This window comes from Impatiens glandulifera, chromosome 5, assembly GCF_907164915.1.
Source record: "Impatiens glandulifera chromosome 5, dImpGla2.1, whole genome shotgun sequence".
Taxonomy (NCBI): Eukaryota; Viridiplantae; Streptophyta; class Magnoliopsida; order Ericales; family Balsaminaceae; genus Impatiens; species Impatiens glandulifera.
In genome coordinates this window covers 19213960-19239002 of record NC_061866.1, presented here as the reverse complement: position 1 = coordinate 19239002, position 25043 = coordinate 19213960, and the positions used below count along the sequence as shown (strand labels likewise).

The 25043-nt window shown below is 33.4% G+C and overlaps 2 protein-coding genes across 2 annotated transcripts; both read right to left on the bottom strand.

Annotated features, from left to right (window-relative positions):
* Window positions 1-2773: 2773 nt before the first annotated feature.
* Window positions 2774-3251, bottom strand: LOC124937531. The gene is made up of 2 exons (XM_047477807.1): window positions 2903-3251; window positions 2774-2795 (listed from the first exon to the last, which is right to left on the bottom strand). Exons 1-2 carry the CDS (start codon window positions 3219-3221, stop codon window positions 2782-2784), a joined length of 333 nt encoding a protein of 110 aa, XP_047333763.1. The 5' UTR covers window positions 3222-3251; the 3' UTR covers window positions 2774-2781.
* A 13853-nt stretch (window positions 3252-17104) lies between these two features.
* LOC124940326 lies at window positions 17105-22131 on the bottom strand. Its single transcript, XM_047480837.1, has 10 exons — window positions 21922-22131; window positions 20741-20800; window positions 20596-20635; window positions 19396-19574; window positions 19222-19260; window positions 18395-18481; window positions 18219-18279; window positions 17797-17921; window positions 17600-17691; window positions 17105-17501 (listed from the first exon to the last, which is right to left on the bottom strand). The coding sequence occupies exons 1-10, from the start codon at window positions 21967-21969 to the stop codon at window positions 17387-17389; spliced, it is 846 nt and encodes a 281-aa protein (XP_047336793.1). The 5' UTR covers window positions 21970-22131; the 3' UTR covers window positions 17105-17386.
* Between the last annotated feature and the right edge of the window lie 2912 nt (window positions 22132-25043).

The following is a 25043-nucleotide window of genomic DNA, read 5'->3' as shown; positions in this document are numbered from 1 at the left end:
GCTGCTTCACTAGCAGCAATATACTCAGCTTCTGTTGTAGAATCTGCTACTGTATCCTGTTTGGAGCTTCTCCAGCTCACAGCTCCTCCATTAAGGATGAAGACATAACCCGATTGTGACTCAAAGCCATCTCGGTCAGTCTGAAAACTTGCATCAGTATAGCCATATACGATTAATTTTTCATCTCCCCCATATATTAAGAAATCATCCTTGGTCCTTCTCAAGTACTTCAGGATATTCTTAGCTGCACTCCAATGTGCTTCTCCAGGACTTGATTGGTATCTGCTACACATGCTCAATGCATATGCAACATCTGGACGTGTACATACCATGGCATACATGATAGATCCTATGGCAGAGGCATAAGGGATCTTGCTCATTTTCTCAAGTTCATCAGATGTTTTAGGACACTGCGTCTTGCTGAGATATACACCATGTTGAACGGGTAAAAATCCCTTTTTAGAATCTTGCATCTTGAATCTTTTAAGAATCTTATCAATATAAATTCCTTGACTCAGTCCAAGTAGCCTTTTAGATCTATCTCTATAGATCTTGATTCCAAGAATGTACTCAGCATTTCCTAAGTCTTTCATTGAGAAGCATTTCATCAGCCATTCTTTGACGGACTCTAGCATCGGAATGTCATTCCCAATAAGTAGTATGTCATCCACATATAATACTAGGAAATTTATCTTACTCCCACTAAACCTTTTGTAAACACAAGGATCCTCTTCGCATCTAATGAATTCAAACTCTTTGATCTTTTCATCAAATCGAAAGTTCCAACTCCTGGATGCTTGCTTAAGTCCATAAATTGACTTCTTGAGCTTACATACTTTCCCAGCATAATTCGGATCTACAAAACCTTCAGGTTGTGTCATGTACACATCCTCTTCCAAAAAACCATTTAGAAAGGCTGTTTTGACATCCATTTGCCATATCTCATAGTCATAATATGCAGCAATAGCTAGGATTATCCTAATGGATCTAATCATAACAACTGGTGAAAATGTCTCATCATAGTCTATACCATGAATTTGTCTATAACCTTTGGCAACTAATCTTGCCTTGTGAATAGATTTATTTCCATCTTTGTCATTTTTGAGTTTGAAGATCCATTTGCACCCTATGGGTTTGACCCCATTTGGCAAATTTATCAAGTCCCATACTTGATTTTCAAACATCGAATCCATTTCGGACCTCATGGCTTCAAGCCATTTATTGGAGTCTGGACCCATCATTGCTTGATTATAGGTGGAAGGCTCATTATGTTCTAACATAAGAACATCAAGGCTTGCATTTAAGATGAAATCATTATAACGTCTTGGCATAACCCTTGGCCTTTCCGATCTACGAGTGGGTTCAACTTGTTCAATGACTGAATCCGGAATATGATCCACAACAGTTTGTAGATCCTCTTGTTCAGGTTCTTGGATGATCTGAGTCCTTATCCCTTCATAAGTATTTATCTCATCATTGACATCATCCATGACATCATCCATGTCATCTTGTTGTTGAGTTTGTTGCTCATCATCATTTTGACATGATTCAAGATGAATATTTCTCCCACTTGACTTGTTGGAAAGAAACTCTCTTTCCAAAAAGACACTATCCCTTGCAACGAATATCTTTTGCTGTGTTGGATTGTAGAAATAATATCCAAAACTCCCTTTTGGATACCCTATAAAGAAACATTTATCTGACTTGGGGGCAAGTTTATCTGTCTGTAAACGTTTTACATAAGCTTCACATCCCCATATTTTCAGAAAAGACAACTTTGGAACTTTTCCAGTCCATATCTCATATGGAGTTTTGTCTATAGTTTTTGACGGAGTCCTATTTAGTGTCAGTACAGCGGTAGTAAGGGCATATCCCCAGAAGGAAATCGGAAGATTGACAAAACTCATCATTGATCGGACCATGTCTAACAAGGTCCTGTTTCTCCTTTCAGATACACCATTTAGCTGTGGTGTTCCTGGGGTTGACAATTGTGTTACTATACCACAATTTTTCAAATGATGATCAAAATCATGGCTCATGTATTCACCACCACGATCAGATCGAAGTGCTTTGATTTTCTTGCCACATTGAGTCTCTACTTCATATTGAAATTCTTTGAACTTTTCAAAGGATTCTGATTTATGTGACATAAGGTAAACATACCCATATCTACTCATGTCATCAGTAAATGTGATGAAGTACTTATAACCACCTTTAGCTTCTGTACTCATTGGCCCACATACATCAGTATGTATTATATTCAATAGTTCAGTAGCCCTTTCAAAATTTCTTTTGAAAGGTGACCTTGTCATTTTACCCATCAGACACGATTCACATGTTATAATGGATTCATAATCCATATCTTTTAAAATTCCATCTCTATGGAGCTTCTTCATGCGATTCATACTAATGTGACCTAATCGACAATGCCATAGATAGGTTTCACTCAAATTATTTGGTTTTTGTCTTTTGTTATTTATGTTATATAATTCTGATTTAAGATCTATTTCAAAAATCCCATTATTCATATGAGCAGTTGTATAGAAAATATTATTCTTAGAAACAGAAATACACCCATTCTTAAGGCTAAAATCAAAACCATCATAATGCAATGCACCAACCGAAACAAGGTTCTTGGTAATACACGGAACATGATAACAATTATTAAGTTCAAATGTTAAACCGGAAGGTAGAGACAGACAAAAAACTCCTACAGTAAGTGCAGCAACACTTTCTCCATTTGCAACGCGCAAGTCTATCTCCCCTTTCTTCACCCGCCTTCTATTTCTTAGTCCCTGCACATTTGAAATAATGTGAACACCACATGCTGTATCAAATACCCAAGTGGGACCATTATCTAATGTATGGACATTGGTTGTCATTATATCAATAACATAAATACCTGAAGTGGAACTCACAGTTCCGTTCTTCTTATCTTCAAGATATTTGGGACAGTTTCTCTTCCAGTGACCCTTGGCCTTACAATAAAAACAATCATGTTCAGAAGCTACTCTTGGCTTCTCATCACCCTTGGGTTTTGCAACTTGTTTACCTTTTCTTTGGTAATTGTTTTTATTCTTAGCCATTTTCTTAAAACCCTTCCCACTATTGACATTCAGAACTTCCTTCCTCTTGTCATCAGTGATATTGCCTTCTGCATTTTTAAGCAGGTTGTGGAGTTCATTTAGATCATGCTTTAGTCCATTCATATGGTATTGCATTCTAAAAGGTGCAAAACCATCGTGTAAGGATCTAAGAACGATATCCGTGTCCAACTCTTGGTCATAAGGGGTCCCCAAATCTTCCATCCTCTTGAACAGCCCAGTTAGACTAATCACATGAGGACTTATGGGTTTCCCTTTCACAAGTCTGCTATCAAGTATAGCCTTGTGAGTTTCATATCGTTCAATCCTTGCCTGATCCTGAAACAGAGTTTTCAGCTCAGTTGTGATGGTATAAGCATCGGAACTCAAAAACCTCTTCTGCAAATCAGGTTCCATTGCAGCAAGCATTAAGCAAGTGACAGGTAAAGCCTCAGTTTTCAATTGGGTTGCTGTTGCCTTCTCCTCGTCAGACGAGGTATCAGTCACTTTTGGAATAGGGGTAGTAAGAACGTCCTCACGTCCCTCGGACCTCAGAATTATCCTCAGATTCCTTTCCCAATCTAGGAAATTAGTCCCATTTAACTTGTTTTTCTCAATAATGGAGCGCAGGGAGAATTTCAAATTATCGTTTGCCATTATCTACAATATGTTATTTAAATACAACTTAATTAGTTTATGTATTGACAATGCAAACACTTGTGATAAACAATTTAACAGGAGTGAATGCGCATTTTATTCAAATTATTATAGTTCCTTTCTGAACAAAATGATTCCAAGATCCCATTTGATAAAAGTCTAACGTACTTTTGCACTGCCTTAGACCTTGTATATTCAGGGTAAGTAAACAATATTTACTAATCATAACTTCTTTATAATTCTTGGTTGATAATCTAAATCCAATTTAGAGTCATCCCTATACCTCAAGATCCAAGACTTGGTATTGGTCTCTTGTTGGGTACAACCATATCAATGTTTATGAATCCCTTATATAGATTCACCCTCAAGAGTATACAGTAGAGGAAAGACACAATCGCTTTTGCGAAACCCATCTAACCAAAATAATACCGTAAATTGCTTGGGTTATGATGTGGAAAGGTATTTTCCCAATTTCTTTAGGAACTAAAATCTTTCATTGGTTTTATTTTAAAAGTGAAAAAAAAAATAGTTATAAATAAAACCAAAACAATGTATATTAAAACATGTAATCTTTTCTACGGATCACTATCCTTCAAGGTTCAACATGTAGTAACTTTCAAGAGTATTAATCTTGAACTTGCATTTTCTTTTCTTAACTTTTGAGAAAAAGTAAATAATATAAATCATATTTATATATTTTAATTCTAAACAAAACTTATTATATTTCATAACAAGATCAATTAACTGTATATTACGAATAATATCATCATATTATAATTAATCATTAACTTGTTAGATTATTATTCAGATTGCATCAAATAGTTCTATCAGTTTATGCCACCTGGCTCTGATACCATTGTTGTTTTAGATTAGGTTTATGTGCGGAAATTTTAGATCTAATCTAAAATACCTAATCATTGATATAAAAGCATAACTGATAGAATAAACATACAGCTTGAAATGGTATACCTTTGATGCGTGAATTTGACAGATCTGGTTGATTGGATCAGGATCAGAGCCCCACTTGTTGCTCCTCTATTTGGTCCACACGAGTTCCAATAGATCCGGTTACCGTCGATTGCTAGATCGTAGGATAACCAAAGGAAACAATCTGATTGCTTGCTTTCAGAATCAAGAGCACCCTTTGTTCTAAAGAACTTCTCTCCAACTATAGAAAAAGGGGGATGGGGAAGTTTTTGTGTGTCACATTGATTATCGAATAATCATCCTTTTAAATGCCCTTCTCACCTAGGAAAATTTATTTCCCTTTTAATTGTCATGTAAGAAACCTTCCACCTTCCTTTTTGATAAACCGTAACATATTTATGACAATAAAATATGTTATAATTTTATCTTTCATAAATATATCCTCAATATATATATTTATTTCTTTCTTGCTTAAACGTCTTTAACAATATCTAATATATTGTTTATCCACAAAGTTACTCTTTTATTTCAAAATAAAAGGAATAATTTATATTACTAATATCTAATATATTAGTAATATAATCATTCTCATTTCATCTATTGGTAAACCCTATATGTGTGACCTCGTAGGACCCAATTATAATAGCTGTAGGTATTACCCTATTAATCATAGTTGGCTTCTAGCAAAGCACTACGACTCCTAAAATAATTGGATTAAATTAATTTTCTTAATTGTCCTATTCACATTTAGTCATTGCACATTGAATTAAAGGACATAATTCCTTCAGTTACAACATGGTTGCGAAAATGATGGCATGTCATTGACATTCGGGCCTAAGCCCATGTTAGGGAAATATGTCATTATGCGCATCATTCTTATGGAGGGGAGGCTAAAAATACTAAAGTTAAAGTGTTTAGATGAGTCGATACCTTTTGAGAGGATTGGACATATCTTGAACCTTCTTAGTTCAACCTTAGGGGCGTCAATAAGTGTAAACCCAATGACTACTACAGTGTCAGTTTCACCGTTAACTATGATAACTTGGTCGTTGGAAATGAACCTCAGCTTTTGGTGCAATGTAGAAGATAAAGCCTTGTCTTGATGCAACCATGGTCTTCCTAAGATCAAGTTATAGGAAGGTTGCATTTTGATGACACAAAAGTCAACTTAAAAGGGTATACCAGCCACTTGGATGGTGCACTTGAGGAAACTCATTATCTCACGGACTGAGCTGTCGAAGCCACTAACACAAAGGTTAGATGGTATGATCATGTCTCAGGATATACCTATCCTCTCAAGAATCCTCCAAGGACATACGTTGAGGTAGGATCCATTGTCTATTAAGAACTTCAAAATGGTCTTTCCCTCTATTTGCACAGGAATATAGAGGTCTTTATCATGGTTTGATTCGACTGATGTAAGATCATTGTCTTCAAATCCAATCATGTTATGTTGCAAACTAGTGGATATGATCCCTACTAGTTCTTCAGGGTGTTAGTAAAGACATTAACCTTGCTTAACTCATTGAGGACTACTTTCTTGTTCTCGCTAGAGTACATCAGGATTTCCCATATGAAAATGCTAGCATTTGTTCCTTTCAGTTGACTTAGGAGGCGACCTAGGTTAAGAGCTCTAGGCTCATTTTTCCTTTTGGTTTCTGCAGGAAGTTGGGAAGTGGATGGCACATTGACGATGTAGTTTTCATGAAACTAGGTTGAAAATTTGTTCCACCATGTGCTGTTGCGATTTCTATCAGGGCGTAGACGTAGGCAGCAATTTTTTAATTCCACCATTTAGAAGACTTACCAGAACAAGTTTTGGAATTCTTTTTGGGTAAAAGATCAATCATGTTGATCTCTAGGTCATGGATCAGGTCTAGTAACGTGTCGGTGTCAGGGGATGATTCGTCGATGGTGAGTATATTGACTTGATGATCTAGTAGCGAATTCTTTGCTATTTCTGGCTTGGCGATCATGTTCTGATCGATAAAGTCTTGGAACAGTTGTCGGTAGCATGGCCCTTTGCTTGGTGGTGGTCGCACTAAGTGTTCTCATATTTTCCCATGAATGGTTTATTTGTGCTTGGGGAGTGGGGTTTGATGAGATAATTTCTTGAAGAATCTTCATCACTTGACTTAGAGGCATTCCTAGCTTGTCAAAGACTCTAGGAGGTCTAAGTGCCTTTGGAGGTGTGGTTTTGGTAGGAGTGATTGTACCTACCTTAGGCTGTGGATGCTTACTTGGGCTCGTCTTTTGAGGCAATTGCTCCTATCAAGTAGTGGTTACCTAGTGTACTTCTGTCTTTTCCTTTCTTGGGAAACGACTTGGAAGTGGGGTAGCTTTGAATAATTTTTGCTCTCTCCTTTCTTTCCCGATGGCGTCATCGAGATTATTTCTGATTTTCAATAATTTCTTCATATTTTGAAAGGTCTTGGCGACAATTCCAACAGAATATCATCCATTAACTCTTTCCAAGATTATATCGATTTGTCGTTGTTCGCTTGGGAGAGAATCGATTTCCTCGGCGACAGCTTTTCATCTTTCGATAAACAAAGATAATTTCTCATTTTCTCATTGTTTGATGTTTTTCAACCTCTTTTCTAATTGTTCGAGGTTGAAATGTATTGAGAAGCGTTCTTTGAACGCTGAAACTAGTTCATATATGCTCTGTAGATAGAATATCTTTTGCTGGTGATACAAGCATAGAGTACTGACATCGAGGTACTAGGGGAATAAGTGGAGAACATCCGGTTCTTCATGTCATAATGGTGTCATTGCAGAAGTGTTCATTTTGAAAAAGACTGATAGGTTGCTTTTTCCGATGTACTTGGATATGGATGGAAGTTTGATGCCTAAAGGAATAACTACTCGTTCGGAAGCTTTCATAGCGTCTTTCTAGTCATAGTGTTCCTTAGTGCTTTTTCTCTTAGTTAGCTTGTTTAGATGGGTTTGTATTTCTGCCTGCATGTCTTGAACTTAATCCATCTAGCGTTCATAATCCGTTAGCGGTGGTTGGTCAGCCGCTGGAATTTTTTTTTCTTATGATACCAGGAGTTAATTACCTCCTCATGTTGTACCAGTGTAGTTAGGTTGATATCCTCTTCGGAGTCTTCGTAGAGAGAGATTTACTCTTGAGTTTGTTGACTAGTAGGATAGGGGTTATTAGGGGTGAACATAAACGGGAATGCCTGGTTAGGAAATCGAGAAGAAAAATGTATGTTTTGGGATGTAGACGTGATTTGTTGATTAACTAAAGAAGTTGTGATCAATGCGAGTTGTTCCATCACATGTTGCAAAGATGCCTTCATTTCCCTAAATTTGGTCATAGAGACCATTTCAGGTACTAGGAGTTCTTCGTATATCTGGTGGCGTATAAAATGTTCGGTTTTTTAATCTATCTTTCTAGGGGATGTGTCGACTGTCGCAATCGTGGACTGTTGCGAAAAGAAAGAGATGAGAGTTTGCAGTTGTAACAATGTATAATACAAATGCAAATGCACATAAGATGAATCCTAGAGAGTGAGCATTTCCTTTGTGATTTGATAAGAAAACATAGAGTTGTTATATAAACATACATCGTTAAGTTTGTTACAAAAAGAGCTCTTTTGTTGATATTTTATAGAGAGAGTCAAAAAGGGGGAAATTGTTGATTGAGGTCACAGGCTTTAGGTCCAATTGTAGCCTATTCCCACTCTAGAAACCTCCTCCTCTTCCTTTTCCTAGATATGCTTGTATTCTTAGAGAATGACATTCAAGTGCTTCCTTCACTTTGTAGGATATTCATTTTAAAGGTGTTGTGTCATTTCTCTCGATATCCCACATATGCCTTGTGGTCGATTGGCTTGTCTATAACAAATGTGGCTTCTATGTAACTATAGTCGAATTGTTTGAATAGGCTATGGGTGTAATAATAGGTAACTTATTCCAAGTCTAGAAGCATGAGAGTATTTCCCTGATTTAATTGATGGGATATCATGGGAGTATTTCCCTAATTTCGTCATTGCTTTGTACAATAGGTCTAGGCAACGCTTCCTTCATTCTTCGATACTAAAGAGAAGGGGACATGATGTCTCCAGAACATATTGGCGGAAAACGTTTAAACTTGTTGAGCAGCAAGATGTAGATAATCAAAGGTGGACCTCTTTTTCTCATAGTGGAAGATAGGCATGAACTATTTAAACCCATGATCATTTCTGTCAAAATAATACATGAGGGGTCTTTGTTTCCCCTTTGCATATGGTATGCTACCTCCAGGATTCTTAAAGAGGGCTTACCATTTGCTTTTATTATGAAAAAATGAGCTAGTAGGATTGTCATTATTATCATGGATGATCCTAGAGTCAAAGGAATTTTTCCATTCTTTATTTCCATCTTGATCCATATTTGGAAGTCGATGTATGTACTTGCGAGGATAGTATCAGATGTTACCTTAGAGTATATTTATTCATCTTGTAAGATCTTCCTTAAGGACATTGATTCTACAAATGCTTTCAGATGCAGAATATTTTTGTTGTTCATCATTAGGATAGATCGAAGTTCTTCTATGGTTGGGCACATGTGCCTTTCTCCCATGAAGTAGGCCTGTTTTACGGAGTTCCACCTTCTTTGTATTTCCATCAAGAAGGTGGAGTTTATTTCAAAGTTTATGAACCTCATGATGGGAGCCATAGGATCGGTAGTTCCACTCGTTTGCATGGAAAACATCAATCCATGGAACTATTGCGAGATCTATTAGCATGGACATCGTCTGTGATTGGAAATTCAAAACATTTACAAAAATGTATTCGTTTTGAAAAGAAGGAACATGTTTGAGAAGCTCACTTAGACTATACATGCGTACACATAATACATATATAGTAGTCACATAGGGGTTATAGTGACAAGGTTTTGGTTGTCTAGGCACGACAAACAATTAGCTTGGTGATAGTATCTGAGTTTTTTTATTCTAAGGGGAATCATAAGAGAGTATCATTCCCCGATAGTGGAGGGGGTAAAACTGCTATTATAAACCAGGGAATATCAACTCAATTTGGAATTTCCCCCACCTCCACAATTCCTACGTCCTATCAAACGACACATCGCTAGAGGGTGTGGTCGATCCCGTGCATTTTAGTTTTACCTCTCGCAACATCACTTGGTTTATAACAAGTTGTCATTCCTCATTGACAATCTTTGCACATAGGTGAAAAGTTTTGATCCTAGTCGTATACTTTTTTGCAAGTAAGAAGAGGGTGATATACCATTTACATGTAAAGGCTTTAAAATAGGGTAAAACTAATGTGTCTCTTAGGTGTTGTACCTTTTAAGACAAATCTATTAAGTTGAAAATGTGATACAAGCGTTTCAAAAGCCATATTTTATGTTTTCGAGTTAAACATTTAATCCTCAGCAGAGTCTCTGAAAGTTGTAACCCCCAAAACACCCTTTGTTTCAGTTTTCTTGAAAAGCTTAAGGAACGAGAATTTTAACTTCAGTTTGTCTGTCATGAATTTTCTTTTAAATTACAACATTATTTTTTTAAAAGATATTTATGATCCCTGATATCTTTTGAAATTAACTAGAAATAATTAATTCGGGGTTTAATTTTAAATAATCTAGAGATTTGCGATAATCAAATTACTATTTGAATTTTTAGAAATTTTTTGTTTAAATTAATTAAACCTAATTAATTTAAAAGATTATTTGTTTTTAAATAGAGTCGTCAATTGATTTTTTTGAAATCAATAAATATTGAAATACGTGTACAAACGTATTAGTCAGAGTTTCTTTTAGTTCGTAGTTTGGTGATACTAGCTAGTTATAAATTTGGCTTTTGAAAATCGGTTGTATAACGTTTTATTTTACCAATTATTCTTTCGTCCTAAGCATGCAAAAGGTTTATGCGTTATTTAAAATAATGTAGCAACAGTATTTAAATGTATGTACCTCTTGCTGATGACGTTGACTTAGGGAGGAAATACCTGAACAAAATAAGTTTTTAAAAGTATTAGGGTGTCAACATAAATCACAAACAAGCCTTTATCAAAATAATTTTGCGTGGAAACATCCCAAAAATATTTTGAAAACTTTTTTTTAATTTTTTGGATTTTTAGAAAATAGTTTGAGGTTTCAAAATTACAAAAATAATTTTGAAGTTTTGAAAAGAGAACCAAATAGGCCTTAGGACCGAAGTCTTAGGCCTTGAGTCCTTTTTTGTCGGTTGGGGTCTAAAAACCCTTGATCTAGGTCGAGGAGCCTCTCGGGTGGGGTTCGGAATCTTTGGTTGGGGTGCCAAAGTCGCTCGGTCGAGGTGCTAAAGACTCTCGGTCATTAGCTTAAATCATCGGTCAGGGTGTATAAATCCACCGGTCATGGGTTAGCTCTCTACTAACCTCAATGCTCCTAGGTTCGGGAACTCTTGGTTAGGTCAAGATTCATTGGTCCTAGGTTTACACTTGTTGGTCCTAGGTTAGTCATTTCGGTCTTGGATATAAAAGTTCTCGGTCAGATCTCTCGTCCTAGCTTAAGAACATCGATCGGACCTCTAGGTCCTATTGAATTTCTCGGTCAGACCACTTGGTTTTGGGTTTGAATTTCTCGGTCCGAACCGATGGTTGTCGGTCGGCCCTCTCGGTCCTCAAGAATATAAAAGTTGTAGGTTTTACAATTTTGATTTAAGCTTGAATTTTTTTTATCCAAGACCATGGGTAGCTTCACAAAGCTCCCAGGAACATGTTGATCATCATCTCAAGGTATCAATCGACCTAGATGATGATCAAATCGTTAAAAACAGTTTATGATCAAAAATTGGATTTTTTGTTTTAAAACTGTTTAGAGGAGAAATGAGCTATCAAATAACTTCCTTATATCTCATATACTTAATTGGTACCAAAACAATAACTCTAACTGTTTGTTTTGACCAAATTGAGAACTCAAAAATTTTCAATTATTTTTAAAATTTTTAATTTTGATCAAACATGATCGGGATGGATCAAACATGATCTAAATAGTTGTCCAACATGATAATAATCATGTTGGGAAGCTTTCTGGGTTTTGATTTTCAAAGATTAGCTCAAGAATAACAAATTTGATATTTTTTAAATTAAAATTTGGATTTTTTTATTTAAGGTTGATTAATTGACTCTAACTTATACATAAAGTTTATAAATGATCCTAATATTGATTTCTAAACATAAAACACCATAAACAGCTCGTATACAAGTTTATGTAATTTAAAATATAAAATTTCAAATTCAAATTGTAAATATAAAAATATGAATTAGAGTGTGATTGAAATCATACCAAGGATGGAGAACACTCTTAGGATAAGAGGAAAACTTTTGGTATGCTCAGGTCCAAGCTTTAAGGCCTTATACGAAGTTTTTAAAAAATCCGAAAGCTTGAAGCTTTAATGGAAAATTTATGAATTTTATCGATTTGAAGCTAGAGAGTGGATCTCTTGACTTCAGATTTGTTCAGGGAAGCTATTTATAGTTGTCTGGAGTTGATTGATACATTCAAATGGATTGAATTAGCCAAAAACTATTAGTGGTGTTTTGGCTGTTCTAGAGCCAAATTGGCCAAAATAAGAATGATTCATTTGTATTTTCGTATGAGAAATGATCACCGAAGTAGGTTGATCATTTTAGCTTTTGAATCAGCCGTTTTGTTTGACTGTGGAGGAAGTTTCACTTTTGAAAAATCAAAAGTTGATATGTTCTTATCCTTTCGGCGATCGGGAAGGAGAAGATGGTTGGGGCTCCAAAATAGCGTCATTTTGTGCGTGTTTGGGCATTCCGTTAAAGATTCAGCTAATGGGTGTTAGTCAATTTGGTGCTTCTCGGGCGCGCGCTTCTTTGACTGCAGCGGGCTACGCGGGCGCGTCTAGAGCGTTGGATTAAAATCCAATGCTCATCTGATGGTTGCGGTTTCGGCTGTAGTCATTCTATAAAATTTCGACTACACCCGATTACGAATTTTATATTTTATTTATAACCTTAAGTGATTGTTTGAAATTATTTTTTCCTTCAAACTTTTGGTTTTAGTTTTAATCTTTTTAAATACACAAAATATCAAAATAAATATGACAATTTTTTTTAATTTTTTTTACAGGTTTTAGGGTAAAATAAATAATTTTGAGGATGACATGGGTACCTCATTTAATCTTTACCTAATTTCATCTTTAATTATTTATTTTAATCCCTTTATTTTTTCTAAAATTATTTTAGGATAAAATAAGTAAAATATTAATCTCAAATAATTTTATTTTTATTTTGGCCATTTTCTTATATTAGTCTTTAATTATCCAATAATTAATCTAATTAATTGTTTTAAATCGATTATTGATTTGGAATTAATTATTTTGATTTTATTTATTCAAAAATAAATCAAATAATTTTTGTAATTTTATAAATTGGTGTTTATATTTTTAGTACTTACATGAATAAATACCCAAAAGAAATTTAAAACTATTTTAGTAGTGAATCTTAATCAACAATTTAAATTTAAAAAAATTAAACTTTAATTAAAATATACAAAACTCCAATATTAATGAAATTAAAATTTATAAATGGAATTGAAACAAATGAGAACTTATAATAAGCCTTAAATGCTTCATAGAAATTGCTGAAGTATTTGAACACCTCACTAAACAATCAAACAACATAAATATAAAATTTGAACAAAAAGTTGTAAAACAAACAAATGATAAATCAGTTGTCCTTTTTAGTGTCCGATTTTCCTTGTCTTAAGAAGCTAATTATAGTAATTATAGTGGTCTCAATGTCTTAGTTTCTCATTTTTTTCAGTCAATATTCAATTGTTTATTTATTTTTCTTTAACTACTAAAAATCCACCAAATTTTCATATTTATTATTTTATTTTGTCTATTTATTTATATAAATAAACCAACATTAATATATATTTATTTTATTTAGCCTATTTATTTCATTACTTATTATATATATATATATATATATATATATATATATATATATTTTCAAATATATAATATTGATATCAATAAATATCTTAATTATTATTATTTCTAAACTAGCTACCAAATTAAATAATAAATAATAATAATAGATTTATTTTCATTAACTAATTATTCACTCTAATTATTCATTTGTGACATTTTAATTTTATTATTTAAAATAGATAAGTCTGGAATTAATTATTTTGGTATCCATTCGACATTGCTCCAAAAAATAATTATATATTTTTTAAATTTCATTGTAATTAGCTCGTATATAATTAAAAAATAATTTATAAGCTCAGAATTAAAAAAATAAATTGAGGGAGGGAAAATGAGTGCCTATCCTAGGCCCGAAAAAAATTAAAAATATGCGAAAAGTACACCGACATTTAGGGATTCGAACCCTAACCCTGGCCTCTCAGCTTCAAGCCAAGTAAGGAGCCCAAGCCACTTACGAGCATGTCGTGTCCCGACTCCCGACCCTACTTCCAGGCCTCTCTAACCTCCTATAGTCCTCATCTAGGAACAGTTTCCCAAAGTAACCTTATTTGGCGTTCACTTTCCTAAAGTAACTTAGTTTGTTCATTCATTCCCAAATTAACCTAGTTTACTATTCAAATTCAGTTTTATTTTATTTTTATTTTTATTTACATTTAAAATTTATTATATATAAAATTTATATTTTGATATATATTTTAAATTATTATTTATATAAACTAAATTATTTATATTTTGATATATATTTTAAATTATTATTTTTATAAATTAGATTATTTATATTTTGATATATAATTTAAATATAATTATTTTTTATAAATTTGATTATTTGTATTTTAATATATATATATATATATATATATATTTATATTTCAATTATTATTTATATAGTATAATAAATATTAAATAATTCTAATAAATAATTGATGGATACTAATAAATTTAAAATATTTTAACCATAACAATATAATAATTAAATATTCGCGTTTTTAAATTTATCAATTATTTATTAAATATAATAAAAAGATTACCATATCTTTAAGGTTAAAATATTAATTAAAAATGTTATTATATTTAATAAATAATTGATAAATTTAAAAACGTTTTTATGATTATATAATTATTATATTATTATAGTTAAAATATTTTAAATTTATTAGTATTTATCAATTATTTATTAGAAGGTTAAAGGGAATATTTATTATATATATAAATAATAATTAAAATGTAAATATATATATATATATATATATATTAAAATATAAATAATCAAATTTATAAAAATAATTAAATTTAAATTATATATCAAAATATAAATAATTAAATTTTTAAAAATAATAATTTAAAATATATATCAAAATATAAATAATTTAATTTATAAAAATAATAATTTAAATTATATATCAAAATATATAAGTAATTTAGTTTTATATATAATGAATTTTAATTGTAAAAAGAATAAATAAATAAATAAAAATTGAGTTTGAATATTAAACTAGGTTAATTTGGGAATAAATAAACAAACTAGATTAGTTTGGAAAAGTGAACGCCAAACAAACAAGGTTACTTTGGAAACTGTTCCCTCATCTAGCCCGAACCTAGCTTCATACTTAAGCCTAAGCCTAAGCCTGACTTAGGTCCTGTTTGTTTTCCAAATTTTATTTTCTAACCATTTTTTATTTATAAACTCTCTAAACAATTTGATAAATTGCAAAAAAATAGAAAATTGTTGTAAATAGGTTTATACATAATTCCTAGATTTAAAACCAATAAAAATTATGTAGGATTTTTTATTATGTAAGAATTTTTCTCCTATTCTATAGCTCTAAAAAAGAAAATTCCTACATAATTCTTATATTTTTCTTGACCATTTCATGTGCTTACAATCATTTTTGGAATAGTTTAAGTTTCAACTATTTTCTGTCCTCTCTCGCAATATATGCACATATTGCTTTTAATTATGCTTATTATAGTTACGAATATCATTGACCTAAATTAGCATGTCCCTTAATCATAGGCCAAAAATTATGTTTTTAGTTATAGTTAATATAAATTACTTGTTTAGTGTAAAATTGTCATGTCTTTAATAAAACAACAATAGTTTCGAAGTAAAGACTTTCTTTATAGACGGGCACATGAGGGTAGAGTGATAAGGCCATTTTTCACGTGTAACTATGTACCAGACTCCAACAACAACAAATTTCCGTAAATTCTTTTTTAATTTTTTAAAGAGCAAATTAAGTTGCGACTCTTGATAAAATAGCTAAGGACATATATGTTCGATTTTAAGGCGTACAAAAAAATTGCAATTTTGTTATGGACGTGATAATTAGCTAGGAACAAACTATTGTCTCTAGAAGCATGACCCTTTTACACCAAAAAAAACTAATGAGAGGGTATATAACCTAAAACATACTTGCTTATACGAGTTCTACATTCTAAGCACATCGTATTTTTTTACAGTAGTGTAGACTGTTCATGCTAAGATGTGCCAACCAGACTCAGTGATCTGTTGCTGAGAGATGATTTGAGAGACATAACTAGGATACATTGGGATATGTGCTTATTCTTGTGAGTCTTCCTTTGGAAAGGGGTTCATAGGTACGGTGCGGTGAAATTCTCAACTGAGTTAGCGCATTCTTACTAAGGTGGTTTCGGCTGCCAGTTGGACTCTCTCTTTTACCTTTGGAAGCCTAGACATAAAATCTGGTCACAATCCCAAGACTCGTCGTTCTTGCGATAGAACCTCATCAAAAAATTGTACCCGAACGGGGATTAGTCGCACTCCGGAACTCATCGTTCTCATAAAAAGCACTCTTAACTGTTATTACATTTTTGTCTATAACAATTGCTTAAATCCAACAAGAAACCATTGTAGACTCTTATAGTTATAAGATTTGACTAAGTAATGCTCTATAATTTGGAATTGAGCATTTTGATTATAAACTATTTCAATGTAAAAGATAAATTGTTCTACATTATATTTATAAAAAATAGTATAGAAAAAGGTATCTAGGTATTTCAAATGGTGATTGTAATGATTTAATTAGATAATAATTGATATGAATTAGTTTAAGAATATTTAATAATTTAATCATATTTATTATATCTTATTATTATATATAATTAAATATAACATTAATTTAAAAAACAATCATAAACAAGTAATAACTAAAAATTATAATTACATATGTTTGACTAAGTTATAATTTTATTTTAAATATATAAATATAAATTCATTTTATTTCTGTAAAATCATATAAAATTATAAAATAAAAATAATTTATAAACTCATAAATTTAAATAATAAGAGTTTAATTACTTTAAAAATTTATATATAACCGAAATGGCTAACCTCTCATAAAATTTTACTGAGTTAAATTAAAATATTAATTGTCTTGATCAACAGTAACCCATATCAAAATCCAGGTAAGGTACACAAAATATATATTGAGAAAGAGAAAGAATTGAGGTTCATTTGAAAAAGAAGTATATAATATATGATTGAGCCTGGATTTACTAGTGCATACAAGATAAAGTAAAACAAACTCATCTTTTACAAAAGAAAAACATGTGCATATTTTCTATATGGGATGAAGAAGCAGATTCTGAAGAAGATAAAAAGCTAATCTTAAGGAAATTAAAAGGTCAAACCTAGGACATGATGGAGCCTGGGAGGAAGAAGTTTAAGATTAAATTAAGAGTAGAAGGAGAAGAGAGTTATGAAACATAGGGTAGGGAAGGGAAGGGAGTATGTATCTTATGATCATATGTCAGTCAAAATGATTGATGAGAGAACGACAACATAAGCCAGAAAGAAGAAAATGGCTATCTGTATCAGCAACTTTGGGTTTTCCCTCATGTTTGGTGAAGTCACTGCCCTACAAATCATAAAACCGTTTTTATGTTATAATCATTTCCCATTTTCAAGTCAAGCCCAATAATACAACAACAATTCAAATGAAGAAATCGCCCATACCTGGCAATGCGTTGAGAAAGTCGATGAAATGGTAGGCTCTGAATGAATACAATCCCAGGTCCCGTAAGAACTGCTGTCACTGAATTGTCTCCCTGCATTTATCACAACATCAACCAATTCAATTGTATTAAATAAGAAGCTTTAATTTGGTAATCAGCATTGAATTAATCAAATTAACATATTATAAAAAAAGTTACCCCAAATACAGTCTTCCTCATAGGACCATTGTACTTTACTTGGACATTGACTGTAGATGATGCAATGACAATGCAGGAGACATCAACACTAAGAACTTCACCCACCTCCAGATTCTTCTGTACCACTGAATTGGAGACGAGTAAAACAAACATACACTGATAAATCAACGACTATTCATTCTCAAAGCATAACTCGTTTGGAAACACTTGTTATTTTTGTTTATGTATAAATTTGGGTCTCGTTTTTCACATGCAGATCTGATGCATACAAAATGAATTAAGTGTTGGGACGAACTTGTATTTTAGCAAATGAGAATCAGCAAAATTAACTGAGTCCTAAACCTTCTCATTTTTCAACAATTCTATAATATGCAAGAAGATTGTAACATAGGTCGTAACAGAACAATGATAGAAATAAATACCAGAACCACCAGCAACTACAAATGCAAGTCCTTGACCAGTCAGCTTTTGTCTCAGGAATGCCTATCATTGAAATATAGCAGTCAAGGTTCATAGAATTTGCCCGATAAATAGTTCATATGATATTAACCCAGAAATGAAAAGTTAAAAATGCAGGGAGTACTACGCATCATCTTACCTCTGGACCAACAACAACATTGCGTGCTCTTGGATCAATAGTATTGTTTACTTTAACATCATTGATGGAACAAAGGAATGCATCTGCCTAACGGTATTGACAAAGTTAGATAAAAACAGAAAAAAAACGTAGACAAGAAGTTCAAAAGTTATGCCTTGGAAGAAGTTAGCACCCAATAAGTGATAAATTCTTATGTTTGGTTGAGGTTGAATTGGAATTAGGAGTCTAATTCTAATTTTGCTTTTTTGTTTAATCATTTAAACTAATCCCCTCTTCTAGCCTAACGGCAACACGAAGTGGATATCCCCATCCTCCTTGAGAGGTCCTAGGTTTAGTGTGGCCACATTTTTAATCATTTAAACTAAGGATTTCAAATTCTAATAAAATTTAAATATAGATGAGTTTTTAACCTTCAATTCTATCCTTCCCACTTAAATTTTTTAATTCTATGTTATTTTTATGTTGGTGGTACGTCCTGTTAAGCTTTGGACCACCTCAATGCCAATAGACCTTGTTAGAGTTACACATTTTTTAAATCAATAGGCCCTTATAACGCCTGTACAACATTGCCAACAGTTTTTTTCAAAGTCAGTACTTCCGATTAAAGTATTTTATTAATTTTGTGATTTGTACATATTAAGATTAATATAAAATTAAATAAATTTCTAAAGAATTATAAGTTCTATGTTTTTCCAAACATAAGAGTTTGAATTTTAATTCTAATTTTAACTTAAAATTCCCATAGCCTTTAGGCCCTCAGGGATTCCCTAGAGAATCTTCATCTCTCTTACATATAAAAAACAGAAAGAGGAGTGAACTAGCTGTACCTGACATAATACTTCCCCACCAAACATTGCCAAATCAATCTACAAATATCAAATTTTCAAGCAAAATGAGTTTGTGACTAAAAAGCATTCTTGATGGATTAAAAAACAAGAAACATTTAATTTAAGATTAAAAAGGATACTTATAAATCAAAAGAACTAGAACTGATAACAAACCGGAAGAATTCTGGCTAATGAAGGTGCAGCAATTCCAATAAATCCATCACTTGTACCAGTATTAGAGAGAACTATATTGGTAACACTTTTGCCAAACAGCCACTGCAATATTCCTACTTCGTGTTCAGGGGAATACATATTTTCCATTTGTATGGACCCCGACATGTAGCACATGGAACCTGAAGTCCAATCAAAGATAATTCAATGTATTTGAGGCGTTACATATATTCTGAATAATTCATAGCAGAACTTATTTAGGCATCTATAAATATACAAAAACCCCAAAAAAACTCATCATATAATATTAGTTACACTCCATCTATTAAGGGAATTTAGACAATGCATCAAAGCACTCAAACTAAAAAGGATTTCTTGATCCTTGTATAGACCTTCAATAGTAAGTAATGATTATGTGTTTTCTATAATATTCAGATTAAGTGATTAGCATCAAAATTAATTAGATTATTTGAATTTTATATTGGTTGCAGAATGAGTAGGAGACTCCCATATAGATAAACCAACAAAAATCCATTCTCCGGATGAATTACTTATATTCAGGCTTTCTCCTATAAGCACACCCCCATGCGTCAAGGTATAATCATGTGTTCCTAATATCTATAACATGTTTCATTTTTGGGGGGGTGAAGGCAAGATTTATAAATGGAAGCAGAATAACACATCATGTAAATAAATTGGATACATGTAATATAAAATATTAAAGTACAATGTAGCATAAACTTGATTCCTCACGAAAAAATAAAAAAATAAAAATAACACATCATGAAAAAACCAAAAACCAAAATCAACCTTTTTCACATTAAGAAGTCTTCAACAAACAACAGCACACAACCTCAAACATTAACAATTACATTCCTGAATAGACTTAAAATTCCTTGGCTGAAATCCATGAATGTCTAAAATGTTGAAGACAAAAAGATCTATAATAATTATGTTTGAAAAGCCTATAAACGGGAAACAACAAGAGCCAACAGTTAACAGACACCAAAAGAGAGGCCAGCAATGTGACAAATTCCATAACCAATAGCCATGTTATCCTTTATGTTTTTAAATGACCTCTCGCTAAACTAAATCATCTACAATTTCCCCTAGCAAAGAAAAAGGAATAATTCAAACAAAACTAGCAACTTTGCATCAATCATGTTAAGTCTATGGTCAAATCCAAATTTCTAATCCACATACCAGGCTTTGCAAAAATCTTTTCTTGAGGCTTTAGCATAATCTGTCATTAAAACAAGAAAAAACATATTAAACAGGAAAAAGGAAAAAAGTTGTCTTTAGTCTTTACTGTTATATGTTGTTGAGGTTATGAAAGCACTAAATATACCTGAACTATCTGAGCCTCACTACCCAAGATTTGAAATGGTGTCATGGAATCTTGTGGACTCTGCAATTTGTCAACAGACCATGAAATCATCATGATACATAAGGAAGCTTTTTCCCATCACAAGATGAAAGCAGACAGTTTTAAGTTGCAAAAAAGTTGACTAGGAATGCAATCATACAAAATGATACATGGAGTGAAAATCTCTAGCAAAACAGCTCTTTGTTCATTCAAGAGACATGCATGTTATGAATGCCTGAAGAAACTTGAAAAAATTGGGACCTTTTCAATATTTTTTCGAGGATTGTTCCATAGGTGTTCTTAGCATAGCATAACAATTGCACCAGTTCATACAGCCATAACTACACCAGCCTAGAAATTCAAAAGGAATTACCTTTTCATATCCCAATAAAGTCAAACTTGGTTAACTAAAAAGTAGAGCAAACTCTAAAGAATATTTTATTCGCACTACCAGAAGCAGCTGTGTCCCTAAAGCTTCTGGTGCATGTCTATTCTCCTTTGTTGTCCTCTCTAGCAACATCCCAGACGGGAAAGATGGAACCTAGTCAAGTAGAATGCAAAATCAAAGAATTGCATAGAGGTGTAGAAATGATCCGAGGCCTAGTTAAGGGCAGAGATTTTAAAGGAACTGCACCCAACAGTTTGAAATACATATTTTCACTTCTCTTATTGACTTGTCGCCTTATGTTTCCTTTGTGTGCTTCCAGAACATCTGATCTCCAATGTCATTTTATTAATGACACTACAGAGTTGAATTTCTTAACCAAAGCAGTAGCCCATAATCTGATACTTTTGGCTTAATGATTCATGACTAGCTTCCATCTAGAAAAAATAACTTTGTAAACCTAAATTCTCCAAGTGAATTATTCTCTCTAGCGCCAGCAGAGTTTAGCACATCCATGGATCAACAGAAAATGCTAGAACAGTCACTCTTACACCTAAATCATTATTATTCTCACCAGCACCATCCATAGACCTGAGAAACCTTAAAGCAACCCCCGAACTACTATCCTTTCTTATTATACAATGGAAGTACTGAAAAAAAGTATCTTCAATTCGCAAAGCTAACCGGTCGTCTATCATGGATCAAGCAAAAAAGAGAGCTAAACCCTTAATCACACGGACAAATTCAAGAATTCATAAAGACAAAAAAGATATAGCACCTGATAAACGTAAGGCTGCATCGGAGTTGAGAAGAAAGGGGCAGCCATGATAGATTAATAAGTCCGTGCGTCTTCCTTGATTGTGATCCACTGAATTGGATCGAAGAGCTATCAAGCGAGAAGAATCAGTAATCGTAATCGAAATCGAAATCGTGTTGTTGAATGAGGGTTAGGGTTTTAATAAATTCTAATTTGCAAATTGGCCTGATCTGATACACTTGAGATAATTGGGTTGATGTGGATGTAGCTTTGAGGGTCTCATTTGTAACATTACAGGTCACAATGTTGACGTGGAACATTGTTATTGGTTACATCATTTCTCTCTACGTGTCCCTACAGTTTTGGCTTTAAAGAACCCACCCACCTCTTTAGTTTGGGAAATTTGATGAATGGCCCCATACCAGGTGTAATTCCAAAAAAGGCCTTTGCTTGATAAAGTTGATAAAAAGAACTTTTTGTCCCGCGAAAAGTCAGAAATATTCCTCGCGCGTCTGATTTGCCGCTTATTTACGAAAAATGTCATTCACGCATTTTCATCTAAAATGCGTGAGTTGATTAACGCGTTTTAGATGAAACGCGTGAATGACACTTCTCGTTTTTCAATTTACGAGAAGTATCATTCACGCATTTCATCTAAAAAGCGTTAATCAACTTACGCATTTTAGATAAAACGCGTGAATGATACTTCTCGTCTTTCATCGTATATATAATTTTTTTGTCCTAATTTTCTAAAAAACTATTTCCGTCTCTCGCCTCTCGACGAGTCTACTCTCCAACCCCCTAAACCCTATCCCTCCCTATTTCTACCTCTCGCCTCTCGACGAGTCTACTCTCCCTTTGGTTCGTTCAAGATCAGGAGCTGCCACGACCGCCACCACAATCGGGTTGCTCCGTTCGTTCAACAAAATGGTACGTGCAATAAAATCCTAGTTAGGAAACCACAAACCTTAAACCCTAGTTCGTTCAATAAAATGGTCGTTATGTTGAATTGAAATGTTCATATTTATGTTTTTTTACAAACCCTAGTTAAAATAATGTGATGAAATTGTTCGTATTTAATAACAAAACTCATTTTTTTTATGATATGCACGCAACAAATACTGTTATGACCTTATGTCCCAATCAATTATCTTGTGAAGATAATGTACTATTCTCTCTACTATGTCCATATAATCTAGTTTTGAATGTAATGACCATTATATTATTTTTTGACGCAGTTCTTGATAGTGCAATTTGCTCGCACTTTTGGTGCAAGGGTGTCTATGAAGTGGAGAGATGATGTTACTCATCTTATAGCTTACACTGATGTTAATGGTGCATGCGGCCAAACTCTAAAACTAATGAAGGCAATATTGAACGGGAGATGGGTCATTACGATTGATTGTGAGTCTCTCTTAACACGATTTGTTTCATACATATGTTCTGTTAAATTAACATTGTTTTTGTGCAGGGATAAAAGCATCAATGAAAGCCACAAACTATGTTGATGAGGAACCGTATGAGGTTAAGCAAGATAATATTGGGGCCCAAGGTGGTCCTTGTTGGGTTTTGCAACAACAAAACTATGGATCTTCTTAGAAATCAAAACCTGTAGCAAATCAGATTCCAAATCGTCTATGACGATAAACAGATTACCAAGAACTGAAATAGCACAAAGCAATAAACGACAACACAATATACGTGGTTCGGTCAAAATCGACCTACGTCCACGGGAGGGATAAGTTTCACTAAATCAAACAAATGTCAATAGTAGAAACTTACAGCTCTGCTCTCAAATGAAAGAAGTGATTACACTAGGAATGATTGGACTACTCCACAATCAAAAGCTCCCCCAATCTCTCACTCTAGATCAGCCAAAGAACAAGAAGAAGAAGGAAACCAGAAAACCCTAGATCTGTAATTCACTCTCTCTCTATTTGCTCAGTTATGAGAAAAATACCCAAAAAAAGTATTTATACTCTAACCCGTTTTCTAAAAAGAAAACCCTGACCCGTTTACCCGGAATTTAAAAAAAACCCCCCCGTAATGGCAAGGAACACCAACAATTCTCCCCCTTCCGAGCCATGGGAGAATGTTGCTATCAACATTTATCATCGTGACGCTTTTGCCAGAACCATTCCGGCTTTGGCACAACATATCTCATGCTTTCCTCTTGGCAAGCCCTTTGTCATCATATCTGACCCGTTCTCATCTGTATGCACTTTCTCCAAGTATAACTCCTTCTTCTCGAGCACTTCACGGATCCAATGGTACCTTCTTTGGATGTGTTTTGAACGTGAATGGAAACTTGGATTCTTGCTCACATGTATAGCACTCTGTGAGTCACTAAACACCACAAACCTGTCTTGTGCAATGCCAATTTCTTTCAACAATTCTTTCATCCATCTCATTTCTTTACAACATTCAGTAATGGCAATATATTCAGCTTCTGTAGTAGACAAAGCAACACATTTCTGTAGACGAGACTGCCATGATACAGCTCCTCCTCCAAAAGTAAACAAATACCCTGAAGTTGATCTCATTGTGTCAATATCACCACTCATATCTGAATCAGAAAACCCTTCAACATGTGACTTTCCAGTACCATAACACAAAGCGTATTTGGAGGTCCCTCGAAGATATCTCATTAGCCACTTAACTACTTCCCAGTGTGTCTTATCAGGATTTGAAAGAAAACGACTAAGTACTCCAACCGCATGAGCTATATCCGGTCTTGTAAAGACCATTACATACATCAGACTGCCTATTGCTGAAGCATATGGAACACTACACATTTCTTGTCTTTCTTCTTCATCCTTGGGAGACATTGTCTTGTTTATTTTCAAGTGTGTAGCCAATGGACAAGCAACTGGCTTTGCCTTGTCCATACAGAATCGTTTTAGAATCTTCTCAATATATCTCTCTTGAGATAACCATAGCCTTTTCTTCACCCGATCACGAATGACCTGCATTCCAAGAATTTGTCTTGCTTGACCCAAGTCTTTCATCTCAAAAGACTTAGCCAAATCCTTTTTCAACTTGGCAATCTTGAGCTTGTCTCTCCCAACAATCAGAATGTCATCAACATAAAGGAGAAGTATAATAAAATCATTAGAAGCAAACTTTTGCACAAAGACACAGTG